The sequence below is a fragment of the Phoenix dactylifera genome, chromosome 4 (assembly GCF_009389715.1).
Source record: "Phoenix dactylifera cultivar Barhee BC4 chromosome 4, palm_55x_up_171113_PBpolish2nd_filt_p, whole genome shotgun sequence".
NCBI classification, from domain to species: domain Eukaryota; kingdom Viridiplantae; phylum Streptophyta; class Magnoliopsida; order Arecales; family Arecaceae; genus Phoenix; species Phoenix dactylifera.
In genome coordinates, this window is record NC_052395.1 from 1,681,997 (window position 1) to 1,704,813 (window position 22,817).

Consider the following 22,817-nt stretch of genomic DNA (forward strand, 5'->3'; position numbering starts at 1 on the left):
GTTAGTCACCCTAAGTGTATAAATTCAAAAAACTGTGCAGCAGATTTGAATAAGAAGGAGAATAATTTTCTCTCCAATTCTTCACATGGTATCAGAGCAGAGGTCCTGAGTTTGAACCCTGTCTCCGCACTCTTTAACCCCATTATTAAAAAAAATTTCACATGTTGGGCTTGCCCATTAAGAAAAGCCCGGCCCACATGTGAGGGAGTGTTAGAAAATATAAAATATATAAATAAATCTACCTTATCCTATAAGCTTAAGCTTTTAGGACAAGTGGTGATTTCAACTTGGTATCACCCATTTACAGCCTTAATTGCTGTTTTTCTTTCTATTTTCCTCTTTTCCTCTCTTCGGCCACTGTTATTCTTGATCTAAACAGATCTTTTTCTTGATCTTCTCATCATCTTTAATCTCCAACAGCCATGACAGAAATCACAGACAGCACCAACACCTCTAAGATGCAGAATGTTGAAGCAAATTCTGCTCCATCTTTAGGAGATTTACAGAACCTGTAGGTGGCATATAGATTGAATGGAAAGAATTACCTGAAATGGTCGCAGGTAGTCCGAACGTTCTTGAAAGGGAAAGGCAAATTGAGTCGCTTGGTACGGGACCTAAAGCAAGTGATCCCGGATTTGATGCTTGGGATGAGGTAGACTCTATGGTGATGTCCTGGCTATGGAACTCAATGCTCCCGGAGATCAGTGACACATGTATGTTCCTAACCACAGTGAAGGAGATATGGGATACTGTTGGATAGACTTATTCTAAGGTTCGTGATGCTGCTCCGATTTATGAGATCAAGATCAAGATTTCAGCCACCAAGCAGGAAGAACGTACTGTCACAGAATATGCCAACCTCTTGACGAATCTGTGGCAAGAAATGGATCATTATCAATGCATTAAACTGAAATGTAGTGATGATGCAGCCATGGTGAAAAGACTTGTAGAGAAAAATAGGATTTATGATTTTCTTGCAGGTCTAAATATGGAGTTTGATCCGGTCAGAGTACAAGTTCTTGGAAAGGACGATTTACCCTCATTAAATGAGACTATTGCGATAATCCGAGCAGAAGAAGGACGGAGAGGAGTAATGGTGGAACCTCAGGCTGTTGAGGAATCGGCTATGGTCTCAAAAGGGGCAGGTTTTTAAAAATCCCACCCCTAACCAACCGACTATGAGCATGAATGAGGGACCAACCCTATCTAAAACCACAAGCAAGGATGCCTTATGGTGTACATACTGTAAAAAGCCTCGCCACACGAGAGAGCATTGCTGGAAGCTTCATGGAAAGCCGCAATTGCCCAACAAAAATTGGACCATGAAGAATGAACAGCAAAGGGGATAGGCTCATATGACTTACACACAGCCCGGAAAGGAGGACATGCCACAAGAGCAAGGAGAATTCAATAAAAGTGAGATGGAGAAGCTGAGGAATTTGTTGGGGTCCTTGGAAAAGCCTACTACTATAGGTGCTTGTTCCGTAGCATTCTCAGGTAAGGATCCTTCCCCTTATGTCCTTAGTGTCTCAAGCATAACCTCTTTTTCAGGTTCCTGGGTCATTGATTCAGGGGCCACAGACCATATGACTCATTCATCACATAAATTCATCTCTTACAATCCATGTCCTGGCAATAAGAAAATAGCCACAGCCGATGGTACATTAATAACAGTTGCTGGCCGAGGAAGTGTTTTAATAAACCAGACTTTGAAACTTGACGTGTTCTTCATGTTCCCAAACTGTCCACTAACCTCTTGTCCATACATAAGCTCACAAAAGATTTGAATTGTAGCATTACTTTCTTTGCCTCACATTGTGTATTTCAGGACCAGGAAACTGGGAAGATGATTGGACGTGCTAGGGAGGAAGATGGACTTTACTATCTTGAAGAATCAAGTGGGCAAAATAGACCTAAGAATAATTTATCTTTATTATTGCTTTCTGAGTTTTCTTTTTCAAATAAAGACAAGATTTGGCTTTATCATCTTCGTCTAGGACATCCTTCATTTGGCATTCTTAAAAGTATGTTTCCATTGTTATTTAAAGGGATTGATGAAAAATTTCTTCATTGTGATATTTGTGAACTTGCAAAGCACAAACGTGCTTCTTTTCCTATAAGCAATAAAATAACATCTGTTCCTTTTTCACTCATCCATAGTGATATCTGGGGGCCTTCTACTGTTCCTAATATATCTGGGGCTTGTTAGTTTGTTTCATTCATTGATGATTGTACCCGTGTGTCATAGATTTTTCTTCTAAAGAATAAGTCTGATTTGAGTTTAGTGTTTCCTACTTTCCACAGTATGGTAAAAAATCAATTTGGGGTTGGGATCAAAAAATTCAGATCTGATAATGCTAAGGATTTCTTCAATCAAGTTTTATCACGAATAATCTATGAGTCATCCTGTGTTAACACCCCCCAACAAAATGAGGTGGCGGAAAGAAAAAATGGCCACTTGTTAGCCACTACCCGAGCCTTCCTATTTCAGAAAAAATTATTGGGGGGAAGGTGTTCTAACTGCTGCTCATCTCATAAATAGGTTGCCCTCTCGAGTCCTTGGTTTCAAAAGTCCCATGCAAGTTCTGTCCAAACATTTTCCCAACTTCAACACTACAAATAATCTTCTTCCAAAAATCTTTGGTTGTGTGTCCTTTGTCCGTATCCACTCTCATAACAGGGGAAAGTTAGATCCACGGGCACTTAAGTGTGTTTTTGTAGGATACTCATCTACTCAAAAAGGATACAAGTGTTATCATCCTCCAACTCGCAAATTCTATGTGCCAGCAGATGTAACATTTGTTGAAAGAGAGCTATTTTACACAGCCTTATCTTCAGGGGGAGACAACATTTATGGAAGATAAGGACAAGGACCTATTTTTACTGGAACTTAATTCTCACTCTTCTTCTTCTCCTATTCCTTCTCCGGTCCCTCAAAATTCTACAAACTCCGTCTCCGTCCCTGTTCTTATTGAACTCGAGCCACCTTGTACTCCTAAATCACAAACTTTGGCAAAAGATAATCAGGTTCTAAGTTCTACTCGCCCACTGCTGATTTATTCAAGGAAGAAGGTACCCATTATTCAATCTATGCAAATCCAAGATTCTGAACTAGCCGCTGGTAATGAGGTAACATATCTATTTACACTTCCTCAAGAAACTATTTCTAACTCTCATGATGCTAGTGACACTAGTCTTCCCATTGCTATTCGGAAAGGCACAAGAAAATGCACCCAATATCCACTATACCCATTGTCCAATTTTGTGTCATATGAGAAACTATCACATAGTCACAAAACCTTTCTTACACATCTGAACATCATAACCATTCCCAAAACAGTGCTTGAGGCCTTAGGACATAAGGAATGGAGAGATGCTATGAGGGTTGAAATGGAAGCTCTTGAGAAAAATAAAATTTGGGAATTAGTGGAACCACCTAAGGAAAAAAGTCTAGTAGGGTGTAAATGGGTGTTCACTATTAAATATAAGGCAGATGGGTCTCTTGAGAGATATAAGGCTAGGTTGGTAGCCAAGGGATATACTCAAACTTATGGAGTTGATTATCTAGAAACCTTTGCCCTAGTTGTAAAAATGAACACTGTGAGAATACTGATATCTTTGGCCGCTAATCTTGGGTGGAGTTTGCAGCAATTTGATGTCAAGAATGCCTTCCTACATGGCTATCTTGATGAAGAAATCTACATGGAAATTCCTCCTGGCTTTGGTTCAGATCTAGAAGGAAAGGTGTGCAGACTAAAGAAGGCTCTATATGGTCTAAAACAGTCACCTCGGGCTTGGTTTGGGCGATTCGCTAAAGTTATGACAGCAATGGGATATAAACAAAGCCAAGGAGACCATACTCTGTTTGTTAAGCACTCGGTGTCGGGGGGGGGGGGGGGGTAATTGCCTTGTTGGTATATGTGGATGATATTGTAGTCACTGGAAATGATATGGAAGGAAGAGAAGCCTTAAGGAGGTGTTTGATTAAAGAGTTTGAAATAAAAGAACTTGGTAGGCTGAAATACTTTCTTGGTATTGAAGTTGCTCACTCATGGCATGGAATCTTTATTTCACAACAAAAATATGTGATGGATTTGCTGAAGGAAACGGGAAAGTTGGGGTGCAAATCTGTTGAGACTCCTATAGAATTCAATCATAAACTCGGAGAAGCTCCTGAGGATGCCACAGTTGAGAAAAGTGCTTATCAAAGACTGGTAGGAAGACTAATCTACTTGTCACATACCAGACCTGACATTGCCTATGCAGTTAGTGTTGTAAGTCAATTTATGCACAACCCCAAGGAGGTGCATCTTCAAGCCGTAAACAGGATCTTGCAGTACCTCAAGGCAGCTCCAGGAAAAGGAATTCTGTTCAAGAAAGGAGAAAAATTGACTCTTGAAGCCTACACAGATGCTGACTATGCAGGGTCCCCAGTTGACCGAAGATCAACATCAGGTTATTGCACCTTTCTTGGTGGCAACCTTGTAACCTGGAGAAGTAAGAAACAGAGTGTTGTAGCAAGGTCTAGTGCAGGGGCAGAATTTAGAGCAATGGCTCTAGGGATTTGCGAACTATTGTGGCTCAAGATCATTCTAGACGATTTAAAGATAGAATGGGAGACACCAATGGAAGAATTGAAATATGAGATCAAAACAAGAAAAGGGGTGAAGTTAAAGTCCAGTTCAGGTATCCTTCCACCGAAGGAATGAGACTCTACTGCGACAACAAGTCAGCCATCAACATAGCACATAATCCTGTAAAACATGTCCGCACCAAACATGTGGAAGTTGACAGACACTTCATAAAGGAAAAGCTAGACAGTGGTTTGATTTGTACTCCTTTCGTTTCTACTGAAGGACAACTTGCGGATGTGCTGACCAAGGGACTAACTGGTGTGATATTTCAAAAGATGATTAGCAAGCTTGGAATGGATAACATCCATTCACCAGCTTGAGGGGGAGTGTGGGAAAACACGATTTTTTCTTAATAAGGAAACTGTGTGTGTGTAATAATAGGAAATCAGGGAATCATTGTATTTATGGTGTAACTTGTTATGCTTTATTTAGGGGATTTTTGTAGTTATGACAATCCCTTGATTGTGGGGATAATCCCTTAATTGTGGGGATTTAAGTTGGGATAGTTTTCTATTTTAGTTAGTCTCCCTAAGTGTATAAATTCAAAAAACTGTGCAGCAGATTTGAATAAGAAGGAGAATAATTTTCTCTTCAATTCTTCACAGGAACCGGTACCGAACCGGTACCGGTCTTCATCGGTACATCGGTTCGGTCGGTTCCACGTACCTTGACTCCACCTTTGGCAGTTCTTCTCATACGCTGATTTTAGGTGATTCTTAAAGGAAAGATGCTATCACCAATGGTCCAAATGTCCGGGAGAGGCCCAAGTGGTGATTCAAGGATGTTGGTTATCTAGATATATAGTTGGCCTTTTTTTTGTTGATTTTAGATTTCTGTTTGGGTTCACTTTTTTGTTTAAGTCTCGAACCACCCACACCCCGAGCTCCTCACCCGGTCCACCTACTCACACCCCAAAGAAAAAAAATCATTTGAGCTTTGGATGATAAAAGATTAGATGGTTAGAGACTTAGAGTTGTGGCTTTTTCATTCTGGAGTTGTTTCATTTAAGATTTTTGTCATGGAATGGTTACTAGCTTTACATGAGTTCTTAGAAATCGTTGTTTGCTTAGTTCATTTCTTGTGGTCCTCGTCCATTTCGTAAGAAAAAGATAACAAGATAATCTCTTGCCAAATACGAGGGCTATCAATTATCTTCACACAATTGTTATTTCTTCATTGGAAAAGGTAAGTTTTTCTACATCTCTTTTTAAACAGAAAAAGAAAAATAATCAAGAAAGATGATTCTTTTTGTTAAATAGTGTTTTTCCATACGCATATGTATGTATACATTTCTATATGCATTATGTAGATCTTGCACATTGGTAGAGAGAGAGAGAGAGAGAGCGAGCGAGAGATCTTGCTTATTTAGAAGTCTTGAGTGTTGTAAATATCATTTTCATTAACAGAAGAGCCAGCACCACTGATGTTTATCTTGCATCCTATTTTTAAGCATGTTGATCTTATCTTTCTCATTATATCCCTGTGAAATGATTGTAGGGTACTCCGGCAACAAATTTGTTCACTCTGTTTTCTCCCTCAGATGAGTTTTATTTGATGTTTTTGTAGGGCCTTCTTTTGAGAAAACTTTATGCACTTTTCTGCATGGTGATCAGAGCTTGCTCATTGCTTCCAACTTGTGGTACAATAATTTTGGTAAAAGGCTAGCAAATGCATGTGATTATAGAATGCCCCCATCCTCCCCTCCCTCCCAAAAAAGAAAAAAAAAACATGTGCACATACATGGGTTTGTGAATGCTTGCACAACACCTTTTCAGAACTACTTAAAGTACTTCATTTTGGATGGCTAAGTGTCTTAAGACATATAAACTGAAATATGGATTGAGTGGCCAGCACATCTCTTAATCATCTAGGTCCATATCTAGAAGTTTCTCTTAATTATAGCGAAATGTTGGGTAGTACTTGACAATTTGTTTCTGTGCAATATGGCTATGAGGTCATTGTGGGGATCCAAGTTAGATTTGAAATTCGTATGTAATGAAATGATGATAATTATAAAAGATGCTTATGATGTTTATATTGTTGATGGATGAACGCATTCATTGCTTATCTGATCTGAATTGTCGTTTACCTCTGAAATACAAGGAACTAAAATAATCTGATGTATTTTTAATAGCCTAGCAGAACTTGCCTGTAACATTTTTTCTTTGCCGTAGCATCTATGAAGCCAACTATGTGATGGATTTTTTTCTGCTTCTTGAACAACATATTTCAAGAGGAGCCTTTCTATGTTTTTATCTATGCCATGGTGTTTTCTCATACTTTCACAGTTGGCTCAATCTATATGCTTTGTCCAACAGGATGCAACTGGATCTACATCCACCTCAACTGAACAGGACCAACAGGCAAATAAACATTTAAAACTAGGGCACTCTGTCAAGGCACAACCAATTTCACATAATTATGTGAGTTTCTCCATAGCTAATGACTAAAGCATGTAATTCTGCTGCTCTTTCTGTGGTTGGGAAACGCTTTCTTCTATACCACCCACAGTCAGTCTTCCATCATGTATGGAGATGTTTCCTAGTGCTTACGTGCTTTGCAAACTTGTTCATTTTATGTAGTAGGATTGTTGGCTGGATTTGCTTCAACAAATTTGTTTCTGAATTCAAGTTTTATGCAAACTGCGTTTGATGATATAAGTTGATGGATTGTTTGAATATAGACACTTTTAGGTCTTTTCTTTTCTTTTCTCTTCTTTTTAAAATAGATTTAGGCCTCAAGTTGTTATTATATTCTTAGTTTCTCTAGTAGCCTAGGTTGACTTATAATTTTATCCTATGCCAATCCCAGGCAGAATGCATATCTTGTTCATGTTTCGTGTGATTATTTAAGGATTTATGCCCTTATACATGTTTAATCCTATATTTTGAGGAGCAATTTGGCTGAATGGGGTTTGACTGGAAATGAAATATATTTCCATCTTGTCTGGAATCAGGTGGGGAATTCTTTAAAATTGCTCGATCCACGTGCCTCCTCTCAAAGCAGTCAAACCAATTAAATTGGCCATGATTTTGATGAAAATAGTAGGTGTTTTTTGAGCCATGGAAATGCTAATATGCACTAAGAAATTAACAAAGCGGTCTTATGAGATCTTGAGTTCAAGTCTTTGTCACATTAATATACTGATATAACCATGATGCACCTAAAGTGTCTTTGTATGAGCACTTTCGTTCAAGTATTCAGCAAAAGAACACATTGGCCTAATCATTACTTTGTATTATTGTTCAATAAAATTTTGCATCAGCACAAATATACCATCGCATCATCTGGTTCAGAGAAAATCCAAGATGGGTTTATTTGTTGGGGTGGTCCTGGACAACTTTTCATTCAAATTCCTCTCTAATTGTGACAGCATGGTTTGGGCCCCCAGGCAACCTACAAAGAACAACTTTCAAGCCTAGAAAACAGCAGTCATATGGAACGCACATGTATAAGCTTCGAAATTGTATCCAGTGTTTATCTTTACTATCCTTTTCTTTCCTTTTTCTTTTTCTTTTTCTTTTTCAAAAAATTCCTCTCTAATTTTTCTTTTTCATACTTCTAATTGTCTTTGGCAAGCTCATCTTAAAGAGCATAAGCATGTTTTGTTAGTCGTGTGTTTTTCTCCTATTACGTGATTAAAATTAGGGGGGGCAATCGGGTCGCGTCGGGTCGGGTCAAAACTTCGTCCATCCAAATCTGACCTATTTATTAAACATGTCAAAAATTCAAATCTGAAATCGGCCTGTTTATTAAACAGGTAAGTGGGTTTAAAAAGGTCAAGTCAGGTTAAATAGGTTAAATAGATTAGATGGGTTTTTTAACGAGTTAAATGGATTTAAACATGTTAAATGGAATTAAACGGATTAAACAGGTTAAGCGGGTTGGGTTTAACAAGATAGAAATGTATTAAGTAGGTTTTAAACAAGCTAAACAGGTGTTAAATGGGTTATATGACCCAACCCGACCCGAATATTAAACGGGTCAAATGTCTGAAACCCGATCCCGACCTGAATGTTAAACAGGTTAAACGAGTCGACCTGTTTACGATCTAAACACATTTAGCCCAAACACAAACCTACTTATGGTAGGTCGAACATTGGCTGGGTTGACAGGTCAGTCACATTTTGCCAGCCCTAATTAAAATAAGATATATCTTTGCATAAATTATAACCATTAATGGATACCTCCATCATTATATCTTTCATTAATCTATAGCTGCCATTTTTTTTACATTGTTTCTTGGAATTTGGACAATTGCATCTCAAACTTTATGGTCTGAAAGACATGAATCAGAAGAACCTCTTGATTCTCTAATATTTATATTGATCTTGTGGCTCAAATAATTCGAAAATCTTTCATTACATTATTAACTAATACATGATTATGCATGAAATCAATTGTATTTATAATTTTATATAGTACATGATTCTAGCTCACCCTGCTCCTGAACAATAATATATGCTCTCTAGTCTCTACGTTATTGGTTATATTTTCCTGGCCTTCCATTCTCCGTATTATTTTTTATTTTTCTCATTAAGTATCCAGCAGGAGATAAAATTGGTCTAATACATCCAGATGTCTTGTGTTCTGGAGTTTGATGGTGCTTCAAAAGGAAATCCCGGAAAAGCTGGTGCTGGAGCAATTCTTCGAACTGAAGATGGAACTGTGGTAGAGATGCACAGAACTCTTGCCTATGCGTGTTTCTATGTTAGATGAGTTACTGTTTCCTTGACAAGCTTGATTCCTTGTTTGAATGAAGATTTCTCGGCTCCGTGAAGGTTTGGGTGTCGTGACCAATAATGTTGCAGAATATCGAGCATTGATATTAGGAATGAAATATGCTCTTAAGAAAGGATTTAAGCAAATTCGTGTGCAAGGTGACTCTAATCTTGTCTGTATGCAGGTATGTGGTTTGATTCATGTTGTTAGGTTACTACCTACTTTTATTACAGTTTTTCATATTTCACTTTTTCATGAAGGCGGCATATTAACGCTAATAAGCTAGGGTTTCAGAACTTCAGTGCTATTGGCAAAGCACTTGCTGTTCTCATATTTTTTGTATACCTTGGTTGGCAAAGCTGGCAAAAAACTTGCTTTTTTCTACTCTCTTAAGTACAACAAGGACTTTGTCTCATGTTCAGTTCACTTTGTGATTTGGTAATTCCACCCCTTGGCTTCTCTAAGCAATCTTCTTTGTTGCGGGAGCGATTGTTCAAATGCTTTAGTCTATTTTGTATGACTCAAGTATGATGCTTGTTGCACATATGGTGACTCCACTACAATTGTTTAGACTATGGTTGTGAAGACAAGTTTTAAACGCTATCTGGTTCTCAAACATGAATAGCCTTATATTTTTAATGAGCTGTCGAATGGTTAAGCAATTGGAAAAATCATTTTTGTTTGGCTACTTTATAGAAGAAATAGTTATGAGAAATAGCTATAAGATACAATTACTTGACTAACTAGATGCTAACTGGAATCATTATGGGCAATAATATTTATAAAATATTATAGATAAAGGGATACTAAAAGAGAGAGAAAGAGGAGGAGGAGTGCAATCTTCAATTGGGTAATTGGAAGGAAGGAAGGCTTTGGTTTTTATTTCATCTTACATCTTAGGTGCAACACATTTTATGTTTTGCAATTCATTTAAAGGAGGCAGCATTGTAAGAAATACAAATTGTTGCATCATCATAGATATTAGATAGATGGCATATTCCAACAATTGCATCAATTATTCTGTGTGTGGGTGCATGCATGCACATTTTTGTGTGATATTGCAGACCAGAATTTCATATTTTACATGAATGCTTAAATAATTAAGCGAATTAAATAACTTCTGACATATATAAATAGACATTTAGATAGCTATGTTGAGAGACCAAAATTTATAAAGGGCATGATTTGAGTTATTCAACATGACAACCATCGGAGTACCAATTTTTTGATTTTTGCTTGATACCATATTTGTTAAATTGTTGAACCTGTTCTTCAGCAGTCAGAGATTCTACTATAGCTGTGGCTCTGCAAAGCTACCTTAACATCAATCATTTAAAAAGATTTGCTTCCTTGCACCACTAACCAAGATCTGTCCACTTTGATGACAGTAGCTAGTCTTGCCGGTTCACTCCTCTAGGAAGCTTCCTCAATAATAACTTGACAAGGATATTCATTATGTTGGTATTAGAGAGAACATCTCATTGCTCATATATTATCTATTTTTAATCTCAATAATTTTGGTATTAAAAAATCATTCTTCTTGATAAGCAACACCTTTTCCTTTCTTCTTAATTTGGATCTTGCCTTAGGATGTCTTTTCATGCTAATTGGCATCTTTACGCCTTTAGGTCTACTGCCTTGGCCTCAAAAATGATCTGCAAGCCCTAGCCTACATACATATGATTCTCCTTATCGACCAAAGTGAGATCCATCAACATTTGAGAGCTTTTATAATTGGCGCTCAAGCTGAGGTTAACCCTTATATTTTTGATCTCACTTTCTCAAGAAAGGCTTTGTTGTGCATTACAAGGCCCCATTTTAGCAATTCTTTTCGAATATAGATGTGCCCCTCTTCCATTCATTTTTGGCATAAAAACAATTATTATCATGATTTCTCTACCTTGGGTTTTATATCCTTAGTAATTTCTTGTTGAGTGAGCAATTTGCTACTCTAGCTAATTCCAATGGCCGTTCTTTCCATCTACTTGCGTCATCCTTCCTTAACCTTTTAACCTTTTTTCCCTCTCCAAAGACTTGCTTTTCCCACTGCCACTATTGCACTTACAAAGCTTCCTCCACTTTTGGTTAGGGGTGACAGGGTTCGGGTTGGTTTGAGAAATAGGTATCACGAAAACTTATCAATCAAAACCTGACTCGTTTATTAAATGAGTTAGAAATCCAAAATCGAACCCAACCTATTTGTTGAATAGGTAACCTGAGCCAACCCATGTGTCTCATTCAAAAAATAGGTTGGAATGAGTCAAGCAGGTTAAACGGGTTGGATTGCAACTATTTACCTGACTCGATTATTAAATGGTTAGACAAGTCAAGACTCTAAACCTGAACCTAATCAATTTAATAAATAGGTTAAGTCGGGTCTACTGCTTACGACTTGACCTGTTTATGCCTGGTCCGAACCCTCTTGTATCGTGCTTGTTGTAGGTCGGGTCATAAATTGGCACTCTATGTCCCACTTATATTTTGCTTCTAGAGTGAACCCTTGTCTGGTTTATAGCATTGAGCCTATACACTTCTTATGAAACATTTCTCATTGGAGTTTCGTCTCTACCTTGAAGTCCATTGATACATCTTGCTGCTAGCTCTCTAGCTTATCCTTGATGACGATCCTACTCTCCACATAATCATCTAGACCATTATGGTTTTCAATTACTCATAGTTTAAATATTATTGGTTTACTTTATTAGTCTTTTTTTTTCCTTTTGGTAAAAGCTTTATCCTTGAGAATTGTTACAATAGATTGGTTAAGCAACCTAAGGGACATTTTGGATAGGGTTTTTTTACATAATACCCTCCTAAATATTGAAATTTGCGTGAATATCCTCCTAAAATTGATATTTACATGTATATCCTTATAAAATACTTGTTTGGTGTGTATACCCTTTATTTTTTTTTCTTGCATATGTACCCACACCATCTAACGCCATCAAAAAATTAGCGGTTTAAAATTAAAAATGACTGAAATATTCTTAATAGGTAGATATGCAAAAAAATATTTATAAGGGTATATATGCAAATAATACTTTGCGAGGGTATTCATGCAATTTCACATATTTAGGAGGATTTACATGCAAAAAATTTTAATTTTAATTTTTTCTATTTCAAACCTGTTTTAACAATTGGATTTGTTTAGGGAGGCCTTTTACCACATGGCCGTGGAGGTTGTTAATAAGTATGAACGGTTCAAAGTCCTTTAATGATTTTGCTTGGAGATGATTGATGTTGTTCTTCCATCCATAAGCATAGCAGTAGCAAAGAAGCTTGATCATTGTAATCTATCGTGTGCCCTAATCTTTTTCTATATTCTAATATATGCCCTCATATATGCATCTATAACAATAAATATTATAAGCTATGTTTCAATAAAATAAAATATAGAGTTTGTTATAAATGAAGAAGAATAAAATAGAATAATTTCATAATTAGTGAAAGAACTTTTATAACTCTTTTTGTTATCTAATTGTCGAATCAATCTTTTTTTTTAAGTAATATTTGTATGAAAAACATTGAGAAGTAGGCACTAGACAAATCCGAGTGTTAAAACAGGTTGAAATAGAAAAAGATAAAATTAAAATTTTTTGCATGTAAACTCTCCTAAATATGTGAAATTACATGAATACTTTCATTAAGTATTATTTGCATATATAGTATATACGCTTATAAACGTTTTTTTTTTGCATATCTATTCATTAAGGAGATTTCAGTCATTTTTAATTTTAAACCGCTAATTTTTTGACGGCGTTAGATGGTGTCGGCACACTTGCAAGAACAAAGAAAAATAAGGGTATACATGCAAATATCAATTTTAGGAGGGTATTCATGCAAATTTCAATATTTAGGAGGATATTCATGCAAAAAACCCTTTTGGATAATCTGAAGAATTTCTTTGCCAGCTTCAAATCCAATAGGATGTTGATTTGAATGATGTAGGAGGAAAATCTAAGATTTTATTTTTTTCCTTATTTAACATATGGATGTTTAGAACAGGTAGGATTTTTGTTGTAGTGAAGAAATAAGTAGAGCAAGGGCTTGGGCTGGCTTGCCTTAGGCTTAGGCTTAGCCAATTTGATTCAATGCCAACCCAAGTCTGCTTACAAAAAAAGCAACAAGCCCAACCCCTTTGGTGTTTATAGAGGACTCTCTACTGAGACCGTGGTTGATGAAGTGGGGTGGCACCACCACTCTCATGGATGACCTGCACGTATCTTGAGAAGATTGATAAAGAGCCTCCCATGGTGGGTGTCACCTCGGTGACCATTGTTCACCATGATCTCTGAGAATGGCGCATGACGATGACAAGCATTGGTGAAGAGCCTCCAATGGGTTGACATCAATGTAGTAGCTGTTGCCTACCACAATCTCTAAGAATGATGCCCCTATGGCAAGAAGGGTGGAAGAAGACCCTCCTAGGGGTTGGTGTCACCATGTCAGTTGTTGATTATCAAGATCTTTTAGAACCTTGATGGTGATGACAATGACAATGGCCACAAGGGGCGGGGTTTAGGGTGGTAGGTTGCAAGTCATGAGGGCCATATTGACAGGGAGGGTTCTCCCTTGCATTGATCACTCTCTTATTAGTGTATTAGCAGTGCCTACCCCATGTAGTGGCACTGAATGACATGAGGAGTAATTGGTAGGCTATAAATAGGGGTGCAAATGGGTCGGGTCGGGTCGGATCAAGTCATGAGTGACCCCGACCCAACCTGATTTCTTGTTCAGTTTCTATTGTTGGACCCAGATCCAATCTAATAGAAGATTGGGTCGGGTAGTGTCCATTAAAATTTCTAACCCAACGGGTCCTTCGGGTCGGGTCGGGTCGGGTCCATGTACAAGCCGATCCCAACCCAAAAAATTTGGGTCCGGCTCAGGTCTGGTTCGGGTCTTCCTCTCTTCATCCCCTATTTCACCTCTCTTTTTTCTCAAGTTACTTTTTCTCTCAAAAGGTGCCTTCAGTCTCTTAAAACCAAAAGGTACGATGGTTAGAATATTATGTCCCAGAACTTCAATGCTGAGATTTATGTTAACGTACCAAGCTCATGTTCGCCTCCTTTATAGTGCTGCAAAATACTAAAAAGTGATAGCAGGAATATAACAAAATGTTTCAACTCATTAATTTCTGTGAGAGACAGCAACAACAAGAACAACAACTACTATATAGAAATCCAAGTAGATGTGGAATTTCATGCTTGCTAGCATTAGAAAGCTCTTTTTCTATCTTGGAGGTATTAAGAAAAGCTTTCAAGAAACTTTTATACATTGATTTGCTAATGATGTTCAAAGCTAGCAGGTTAATTAATAAAATGTATGCTAGTTAGCATCTTTTATAGGCGAACAAAGATAGGTGGGTTGTGATGTGTTTTTAAATTTTGAGCAACAAATTATGATTTCACAAATTTATATGTTTGGTTTTTCAATCAGATCCAAAAGTTTTCTAATATAATGAAATTAGAGATTCCTATTCTTGTAGACCTTTCTTGTGTCTTATCTTCTTGTTAATTTCTATTCTTAATCTTTATCGATTTGACGACCAGATGCCTCATGTCACGGGTTTAGAGTGATGGTACAACACCAGTGATACCAGTACTTGTGCGTTGGTACCACCAAGGCATTTCAAGTACCAGTTCCCTGCTACCGAAGTAGACCTAAAAGCTCACCACAAAAGAATATATAGCATCCAACAATCTTAACCAACCCATCTAACTAATTCACACTTTAACTTGGGTAGTTCAAATTTGAACACATACGGTCAATCAACTTAGTGCTAACCTTCAGGGTTGAAAACCCAAAATTATCCAAAATTCAAAAGAGTCGGGTCGGATTGGGTCGGGTAAACCCAGACCTGATCCGAAAAATGGAATGAGTCCAATTTTAGAACCCGACCCGGCACCACCGGTCCTCTAGAATGGGTCGGGTCGGGTTTAAGCGGGTCGGGTCGAGTCAGGTTTAAGCGGGTCGGGTCGGGTCGGGTCATAGGTCAACCCGACCCATTTGCAGCCTTAGCTATAAATGTGTCAGGCTCGGGTCAGATCTATGTTGTACGTGCATAGAAACTCAATAAGGCTTTAAGTTTCGATTCAGGTTCGGATCTATTAAAATGCGTAAGCTCCAAACTTGCATCTATATTTCTATATTTATATATAATATAGCCATGTCTTGTAGCCAATCCTCCTTATATTTCTATATTTATATATAATATGTGATGGGAGGCAAAATGGATCATCCTATTTTCGGCATGAAGTCACCCAATTCTGGCCAAGCCGAGCTCAGAAGGCCGAGCCGACGTCAGAAGGCCGACCTCATAAGGCCGACCCCAGAAGACCGAGCCAACCTCATAAGGCCGATCCCAGAAGACCGAGCCGACCTCATAAGGCTGACCTCAGAAGACCAAGTCGACTTCGTAAGGCTGACCTCAGAAGGCCGAGCCAACCTCAAAAGGCCGAGCCGTCCCCAGAAGGCCGACCTCAGAAGGCCGATCTCGTCGTCCATATGCTGCGGCCATGCCCTACAGCAGCCTCACCGCACCATGCTTGCTTGCTGGCCATGCCACGACATATCAATCAGGAACCATGCCTTGCTGCCCCAGCCATGCCCTGCCACATCTACCAATGTCTTACCATTCATAAGAACGGTCTACGACGTGCGCCTCAAGGAAGCTCTAGCTGCGTGCCATCTAGCTTAAAGCCATCTCCTTCCATGATAAGGACGGGTCATACCTTCGCCACCTGGGCACCTCTACGGAAACTATAAATAACCCCATCAGGTAACGCCTAAAGGACTTTTGGACCAACGGAGATTCACTCTAACTTCATCATCGGAGGGCCCTCACTGGAACCTCACCAGTGAGGCTTTGTGCAGGTCCGCCAGTGCGCAGAAAACGGCTTCTTTCTCCGCTCTAGCCAGCAGCTCCCATAACTCTCCCTGCGTGGTCACCCTCGGGCCAAATTTGAACCACAATATTTGGTGCTAGAGGAAGGGCCTGAGTCGTGATCATGAGGTTAAGGGGTCACGGAGCTTCAAATGCATCGAGGAGCCGGGCACCAACATCTGACAACTCGCTCCAAAGTCCACGCCCTGCAGAACCGGCGGACTGAATTTCTCAGGTCCAGCCGGAGTAGTTCAACCTACTTGTCCAACAAGTCCAAGCGCTCACTGCGGCCGTTCAAAGCCTGCAGCAAGTAGGAGACCAGCCTGTACTCCCTCCTCATGAGCATGAGTCCTTAGGACACTGCCTGCGATGCCATTTTCCTGTAGAGCGTCGCCACCATCGAAGCTCCCACCGAGCTTGGTCCCCAAGCCAGGAGGGCCCTTTTGGTAGCGAGACTAGATCCCGCACTGAAGGAACAAAATCGTGCGGGGGCGTAGTACCTATGCGGATCCCCCAGAACGGACAATACCTCACGACGGGAGGCCGACCTTCGTTTTTCGTGAACTCAACAGTTGGTGCTTTTGTTGAGAGCCGACCTTAGAAGGTCGAGCTTAGAAGATCGAGCCGACATCAGAAGGCCGAGCTCAGAAGGATCAGAAGGCCTGGCGGAAGAAGATGCTCCTGGATGGCCATGAATCCTGCATGATGATGGCTCCTCGACCTCGGGGGCAGGGCCTCATACTCCTGGATGCACAAACGACGACGCGCCCTGGCCCGAGCTCGGAGCGCTGCCGACCGTGAGCTGAAGGGGCTCCCTCGACCGCAGAACCATTCGACGCCAATTCGACTCCATTTCATGCTAATTCGACTCCATTTCGACGCCAATTCAACGCCATTTCGACGACGTTCGACGCCATTTCGACGACGTTCGACGCCATTTCAACGACGTTCGATGACAATTCGATGCTATTTCGACACCTTCTGTGACGACGCGCCTCGATCTGAGTGGGGGTGCCCTGCTGAGCAACCACGAGCCAAAGAAGGCCGCCGAAGTCGACCTCAGAGTAGAGTTGTTTAGCTCGGCTCGGAAAGCTCGGCCTAAAGCCGTTAGTTTCAACGACACGAGAGGTACGCCCTACTCGACACATATATCTTCACAAATATTTGGCTGAATTACAGGACAATCGACAACTCGGCTACTTTCTTCGCTCGAGCCAACAAACGACTCGAACTCGGAAGTCGGAGGGCAATGATGGGAGGCAAAATGGATCGTTCTATTTTCGGCATGAAGTCACCCAATTCTAGCCAAGCCGAGCTCAGAAGGCCGACTCTAGAAGACTGAGCCAACCTCATAAGGCCGAGCCGACCTCAGAAGGCCGACCCCAGAAGATCGAGCCGACCTCAGAAGGCCGACCCTAGAAGGCCGTGCCGATCTCAGAAGGCCGACCTCAGAAAGCCGATCTTGTCGTCCACATGCTGCGGCCATGCCCTGCAGCAGCCTCACCGCACCATGCTTTGCTTGCTGGCCACGCCACGACATATCAATCAGGGACTATGCCCTACTGCCCCAGCCATGCCCTGCCACATCTACCAACACCTTACCGTTCACAAGAACGGCCTAAGCCGTGCGCCTCAAGCAAGCTCTAGTTGCGCGCCATCTGGCTAAAAGCCATCTCCTCCTATGATGAGGACGGTTCATACCTTCGCTACCTGGGCACCTCTACGGAAACTATAAATAGCCCCATCAGATAACACCTGAAGGACTTTTGGACCAATGGAGATCCACTCTAACTTCATCATCGGAGGGCTCTCACCAAAACCCCACCAGTGAGGCTTTGTGCAAGTCCGCCGGTGCGCAGGAAGCGGCTTCTTCCTCCGCTCCAGCCAGCAGCTCCCTTGACTCCCCCAGCGTGGTCACCCTTGGGCCTAATTTGAACCACAACAATATGTATACGTTATGTGTATATCTTTTCAGTTATTGATTTTTCAAATTTGAATTTAGCTATGTCCAAGTTTATCTAGTAAGAAATCAGATCCTATATATGGAATCTTACTTTAATCCAATAATATTAGAAACTTAAATTGGATCCATACTCAACTATTATAATATAACTGGGTTGAGCTATCGGGTTTTCAGGTACCATTTACACCCATTCTGATTGGGAGAGGCATGGTGGAGAGCAATCAAGATAGAGAGAGGACGAAATTATTGCGGAGGCAGCTTGGGCCATGGGCTAGGTTTGAGCTTGTCCAAATGAAGCCCAGAGCCTTTCTGGGCATAACCCTAAGTTGGCCTAGGATCAGACCTAAGTAGAGCAAAGAATGAACCAGGCAAGGTGTTGCTGGTAACTCCATTGCCACCAACGGGAATATGTTGATGAGAGAGATACTGGTGCTGTGGATGTCCATGGGCATTCAAGGTGTAAAAAGTGAGGGGTGCTGGGCTAGGAAAATTGAGGGGTCAAGGGGCAGCTAATAGTCATGTAAGGGTTTAGGTTGAAAATAAGGTTTGTTGTACTAATCGGTACCATATCATACCAAGCGTACCGTATCGGTATTGAATCAATATGCTGTTTTGTACTGTTCCGACACTCGATATGCTTTGTTGTCATGTACCGTACTGTGTACGGATACGATAATATGATGGTACTAGTATGGGATCTGATATGATACGATGAACCTTGGGTGGGAATGATGGAGGTGGAAAGTGAGGAAGGAGGTGAGTGGAAGAAAGAGGGCACTAGTGGTGCAAGTTGGCAGGTGGCGGCAGTTTTGGAGGTTTTGCATATCGAGGAGGGGAGGGTTAGGATTTCATTGGTGAGTAGGGGAGCAAAGGGGATTGGGATGGACTCATTGCTTTTGGAGTGAACACCTTCTCAAAGATGATTAGAGAGGCTTGAACGAAATGCATCATCTCCTTTAGGGTGAAATGTTCTTTCGAAAACTTTTTTTCTTAAAAAATGTTTCCATGGTATTTTAGTTTTTGGTATGATATTTAACATTGTGCCAAACCAAAGAGCAGCTGAGAAATCCAATTGGATCACAAAATCTAGCAGGATTTCATCCTATCTGGTCCAGTACAAATAAGTCCTGTGTCCTGTATTATCACGTGTATTATGGTTGCAATTTGGAAAAGAGAATTCGGCCTTTAGCAAAGATGATCACTATGTTCGCTTGCTGTGGTTAATGATATTTATGAATGTTGCTTTATTGGATGTGTGGAATATTTTTTTCTCCTACAATAAGCTTTTTGAGGAGAGACATTTGTATCCTGTTTTGAGCCTCTGATATCCTCCCCTTGGTATCCATCAATGCAATAATTCTTATACAAAACTAACTTGTAGTATGTGCCCTTTCAATTTTTTCAGTCCAGTTCAAGAAATACAGTTGTCATACATTTGTCATCTAGCCTGCCTTCTGCAAAACAACCGTCTTCTGAATTTTGAGACTTTTATCAATACAACTTTGTTTACCATCTAATGTTGTATTGCCTCATCTCCTGTGATGCAGTGACATTGTGTACTTCCTGAAAACAGGTACAGGATCTTTGGCAAACTAAGAACCAAAATATGGCTAACTTGTGTAAAGAGGCAAAAGGCCTGAAGGACATGTTTCTATCATTCAAGATCAGCCATGTTAGAAGGGTAAAAAGAATTCCGTCTCATTCAAGCAGTTTGGTATATTGTGTTCAAGTATGAGCAAAATCCTTCTTGTTTGGTACAAGGCAAATGCTTCCTTTTTCATCCCTTCATGTTACTGTACAAACTGCCATGGCACAGTAAATTGTTCAAGTGAATATGCTAAACTTTATATACTAGAATCTGGAGATTTTATATCAACAGGCTGTCTTTTCTGGAGTCTGCTCTTTGGAGCAGTTGTTGCATTCATAAATTTGAGCACGTACATGTACAGTGGAAGCCTTGCATTTTTTTTTTTTTTGAATTTTTCTTTGGTAAGATACAAAGGAAATCCTTGCTTATTGTGCTGATACAAGGATATATAGCCTCAAGATGACTCTCTCTCTCTCTCTCTCTCTCGGATTTTTTTTTTTTTTTTTGGGGTGGCTTGCACGGGGTGAGGGCACGTAGAACCCCTAGATTTTTGTTTATTTTTATGAGTCCCTTTCTTTTTGCTATTTGTAGCTGACACCTTCATTGCCACAACAATTCCCAAATGACTTCCCAATTAACTGTTTTTTTAGTACACAAGGAATATTAATAGCATATTGCTACAAATATATGATGCAGCTGTCATTTTGTTTCTTTAAACTCAGAAATGCCTTTACTTTTTAAAGTAAATGTTTATAAAATTGAACTACATATGCAAAAGAAAACCAAAATTTAATTACCATGTATTAGTAATCCACTCTGTACTGTACCAGTATCTACATAACAAGAGGATGCTAGGTCCAAAGACTCTAAACAAAAGATGTTCTCGTCATCCAATCTAGCTCTATAATTTGTCAGTGTATTCAAGGGGTAAAAGAGCAATTGCATTGTAAAATTGCAGCATTATGCTACTACTTGTTAGTGTTTGTAGTATTCCAAGAATTTTTCTTGTTTGCTGAGACTGCTGAATGGTAGAGGTATGTGGAATTTTTTGTGGTAATAGAGGCATTTGGCAGCAATTAGGATAAGGAAAGGGAGTTATATGCAATAAATAATGCATAAGAGGCTCCATGCAAAAAAAAAAACCTTTTTTCAAAGAAAAAAAACTTGTTATGGTTGCTTTTAGTAGCACGAATAATGTCAGAATTGACATATTGGTGGTAGTTCCCATGGTCTGAAGTTTTTAGTTTCTTGAGAAAACATAGTTTCATTTTTCCTTTTGGTAACTAGAGACTTTTTTATAAAAAAAACAGTTAACCATTTCATTATTGACATGCTTGTGCCTGTCATTTTATGCCTCTTGTACTGACATAGGCTTTTCTGTCTGTCACTGTTGAAGGAGTTCAATTCTGATGCCGATGCTCAAGCAAATTTAGCTGTTGATCTTCCAGGTAAGAAACCTGAGTCTATCAATTGTTTGAACCTTTGTCATTTATGTGCAACTGCATTACAATGTTGTCTGATTTTTCTGCAGTTGGCAAGGTTTGTGACGAGCCTGGCGAACTTTGTTAATTCTGATCTTCAAGGTAGTTCTCTCTCTCTCTCTCTCTCTCTCTCTCTCTCTCTCTCTCTCTCTCTCTCTTGATGACTACAATGATGCTGAAACCTGAGAATCTTCCAACATCCCAATAAGCTCAAAAGCTTAAGCTGTTGGTCAAAGGACCAGCCTAAGTTAATAAACCCATGCGGCATTATTTTTATTAGTCGATGTGGAATTGTGACAATTTATCGCATCCAACCTCATGATCCCCTCGTGAGGTTGGCTCCTACTCAGAGGGGACGAGGGATCCATGGCTTGGGTTCTCCTTGATCCTGGTATCCCATAGTGAGGGGCCTATATGACTAATAAGTGTCGTGATGCACAAGCATGACTTTGATACCACTTGTTATGGACTTGGCTCAAAAGCTTAAGCATTTGGTTGGAGGACCAGCCCAGGCTAATAAATGCATATGGTACCCTTTTTATTAGTTGATGTGAGATTATGACAATAGTGAGTTGGGGAATGAGCACAATGACTTGAGCGATATAGCACATGTACGTTATTTATTTATTACAGTTTTTATAATGCTAGGTTACCACTTTGGAATAACATGATTTCTTTGTAGCTAATTGCAGTTCCCATGTCTTGGACCAAAAAAAACTGGTATAACTACAACATAATGACTATTGTTAGGAGACATATCCTGCATTTTTTTGCCGGTATTTTGCAATGTAGTATTATGTGGTTTAGAAAAAACTTGAGTTGAATGTGTTGACATTGCCATTTCTTTAATTCTTAACAGTATCTGGTGGCCTCTAGGTGTTCATGTGTGCATGGAGGATTCAAAAAAAAAAAAAGAACTATAGAAATGCATTTTGCTGAAGATGGCTTGGGAGGAGCTGTAAAGCGCCCCTAAACTTTCCTCTTATATATTATATGAAGTGCTCTCCTCTGCTTCTTGAATGATTATGGATGTACTTATGGGACGTTGTTAGCACGGGGCATAGTTTTTCTGATGGTGATGCCATATGGACTAGCAGCTACGGTTGCATGCAGCTCCGTGAGCATTTTCTTTTGGAATTGGGAGCTTCACAACCGAAGTAGCACTGGTTGGCACGTCTCCCGTCAAGTTACTACCATTCCATTAGACAGCAATTGTATGCAGTATGTCTGATTGTTGACTGCATGACTCCCAACACTTTGTAATTTCTCTTAAGGTGGATGGTTGACACCAGGCTTTGAGCAAAATCTAATGGTCTTCTGTTTAAAGTTATTTTTGCCTTTTTTAAATTATTACTGGTGTAGTCCGGCATATGACAAGGACGAATGCTGGGTAGATAATTAGCTTCAAATTAATTTAAATATAATCTCTAAAATTATATAAGAATTCTTTTTTTCTTTTTCTTTTCACTCTGCATTCCATGTTTTAAGTAGATCAAATACAATGACCTAAATTAATATGATGATTTGAGCCCTGCCTTGGTGTGCA

General features: G+C 39.7%; 1 protein-coding gene across 3 annotated transcripts; it reads left to right on the top strand.

Annotated features, from left to right (window-relative positions):
• The first annotated feature begins 285 nt into the window (after nucleotides 1–285).
• LOC103723714 lies at nucleotides 286–22,715 on the top strand. 3 transcript variants are annotated; one of them, XM_039125270.1, is made up of 8 exons: nucleotides 286–3,129; nucleotides 6,953–7,057; nucleotides 9,231–9,305; nucleotides 9,397–9,540; nucleotides 19,776–19,883; nucleotides 21,187–21,238; nucleotides 21,322–21,373; nucleotides 22,131–22,715. In XM_039125270.1, exons 1-7 carry the CDS (start codon nucleotides 2,854–2,856, stop codon nucleotides 21,357–21,359), a joined length of 798 nt encoding a protein of 265 aa, XP_038981198.1. In that variant the 5' UTR covers nucleotides 286–2,853; the 3' UTR covers nucleotides 21,360–21,373; nucleotides 22,131–22,715. The 3 variants fall into 3 exon arrangements, with proteins under 3 accessions (XP_038981198.1, XP_038981196.1, XP_038981197.1); XM_039125268.1 differs by having other exon boundaries at nucleotides 1,739–3,129; nucleotides 9,213–9,305; XM_039125269.1 differs by having other exon boundaries at nucleotides 1,741–3,129; nucleotides 9,213–9,305; nucleotides 22,148–22,715.
• Nucleotides 22,716–22,817: the final 102 nt, after the last annotated feature.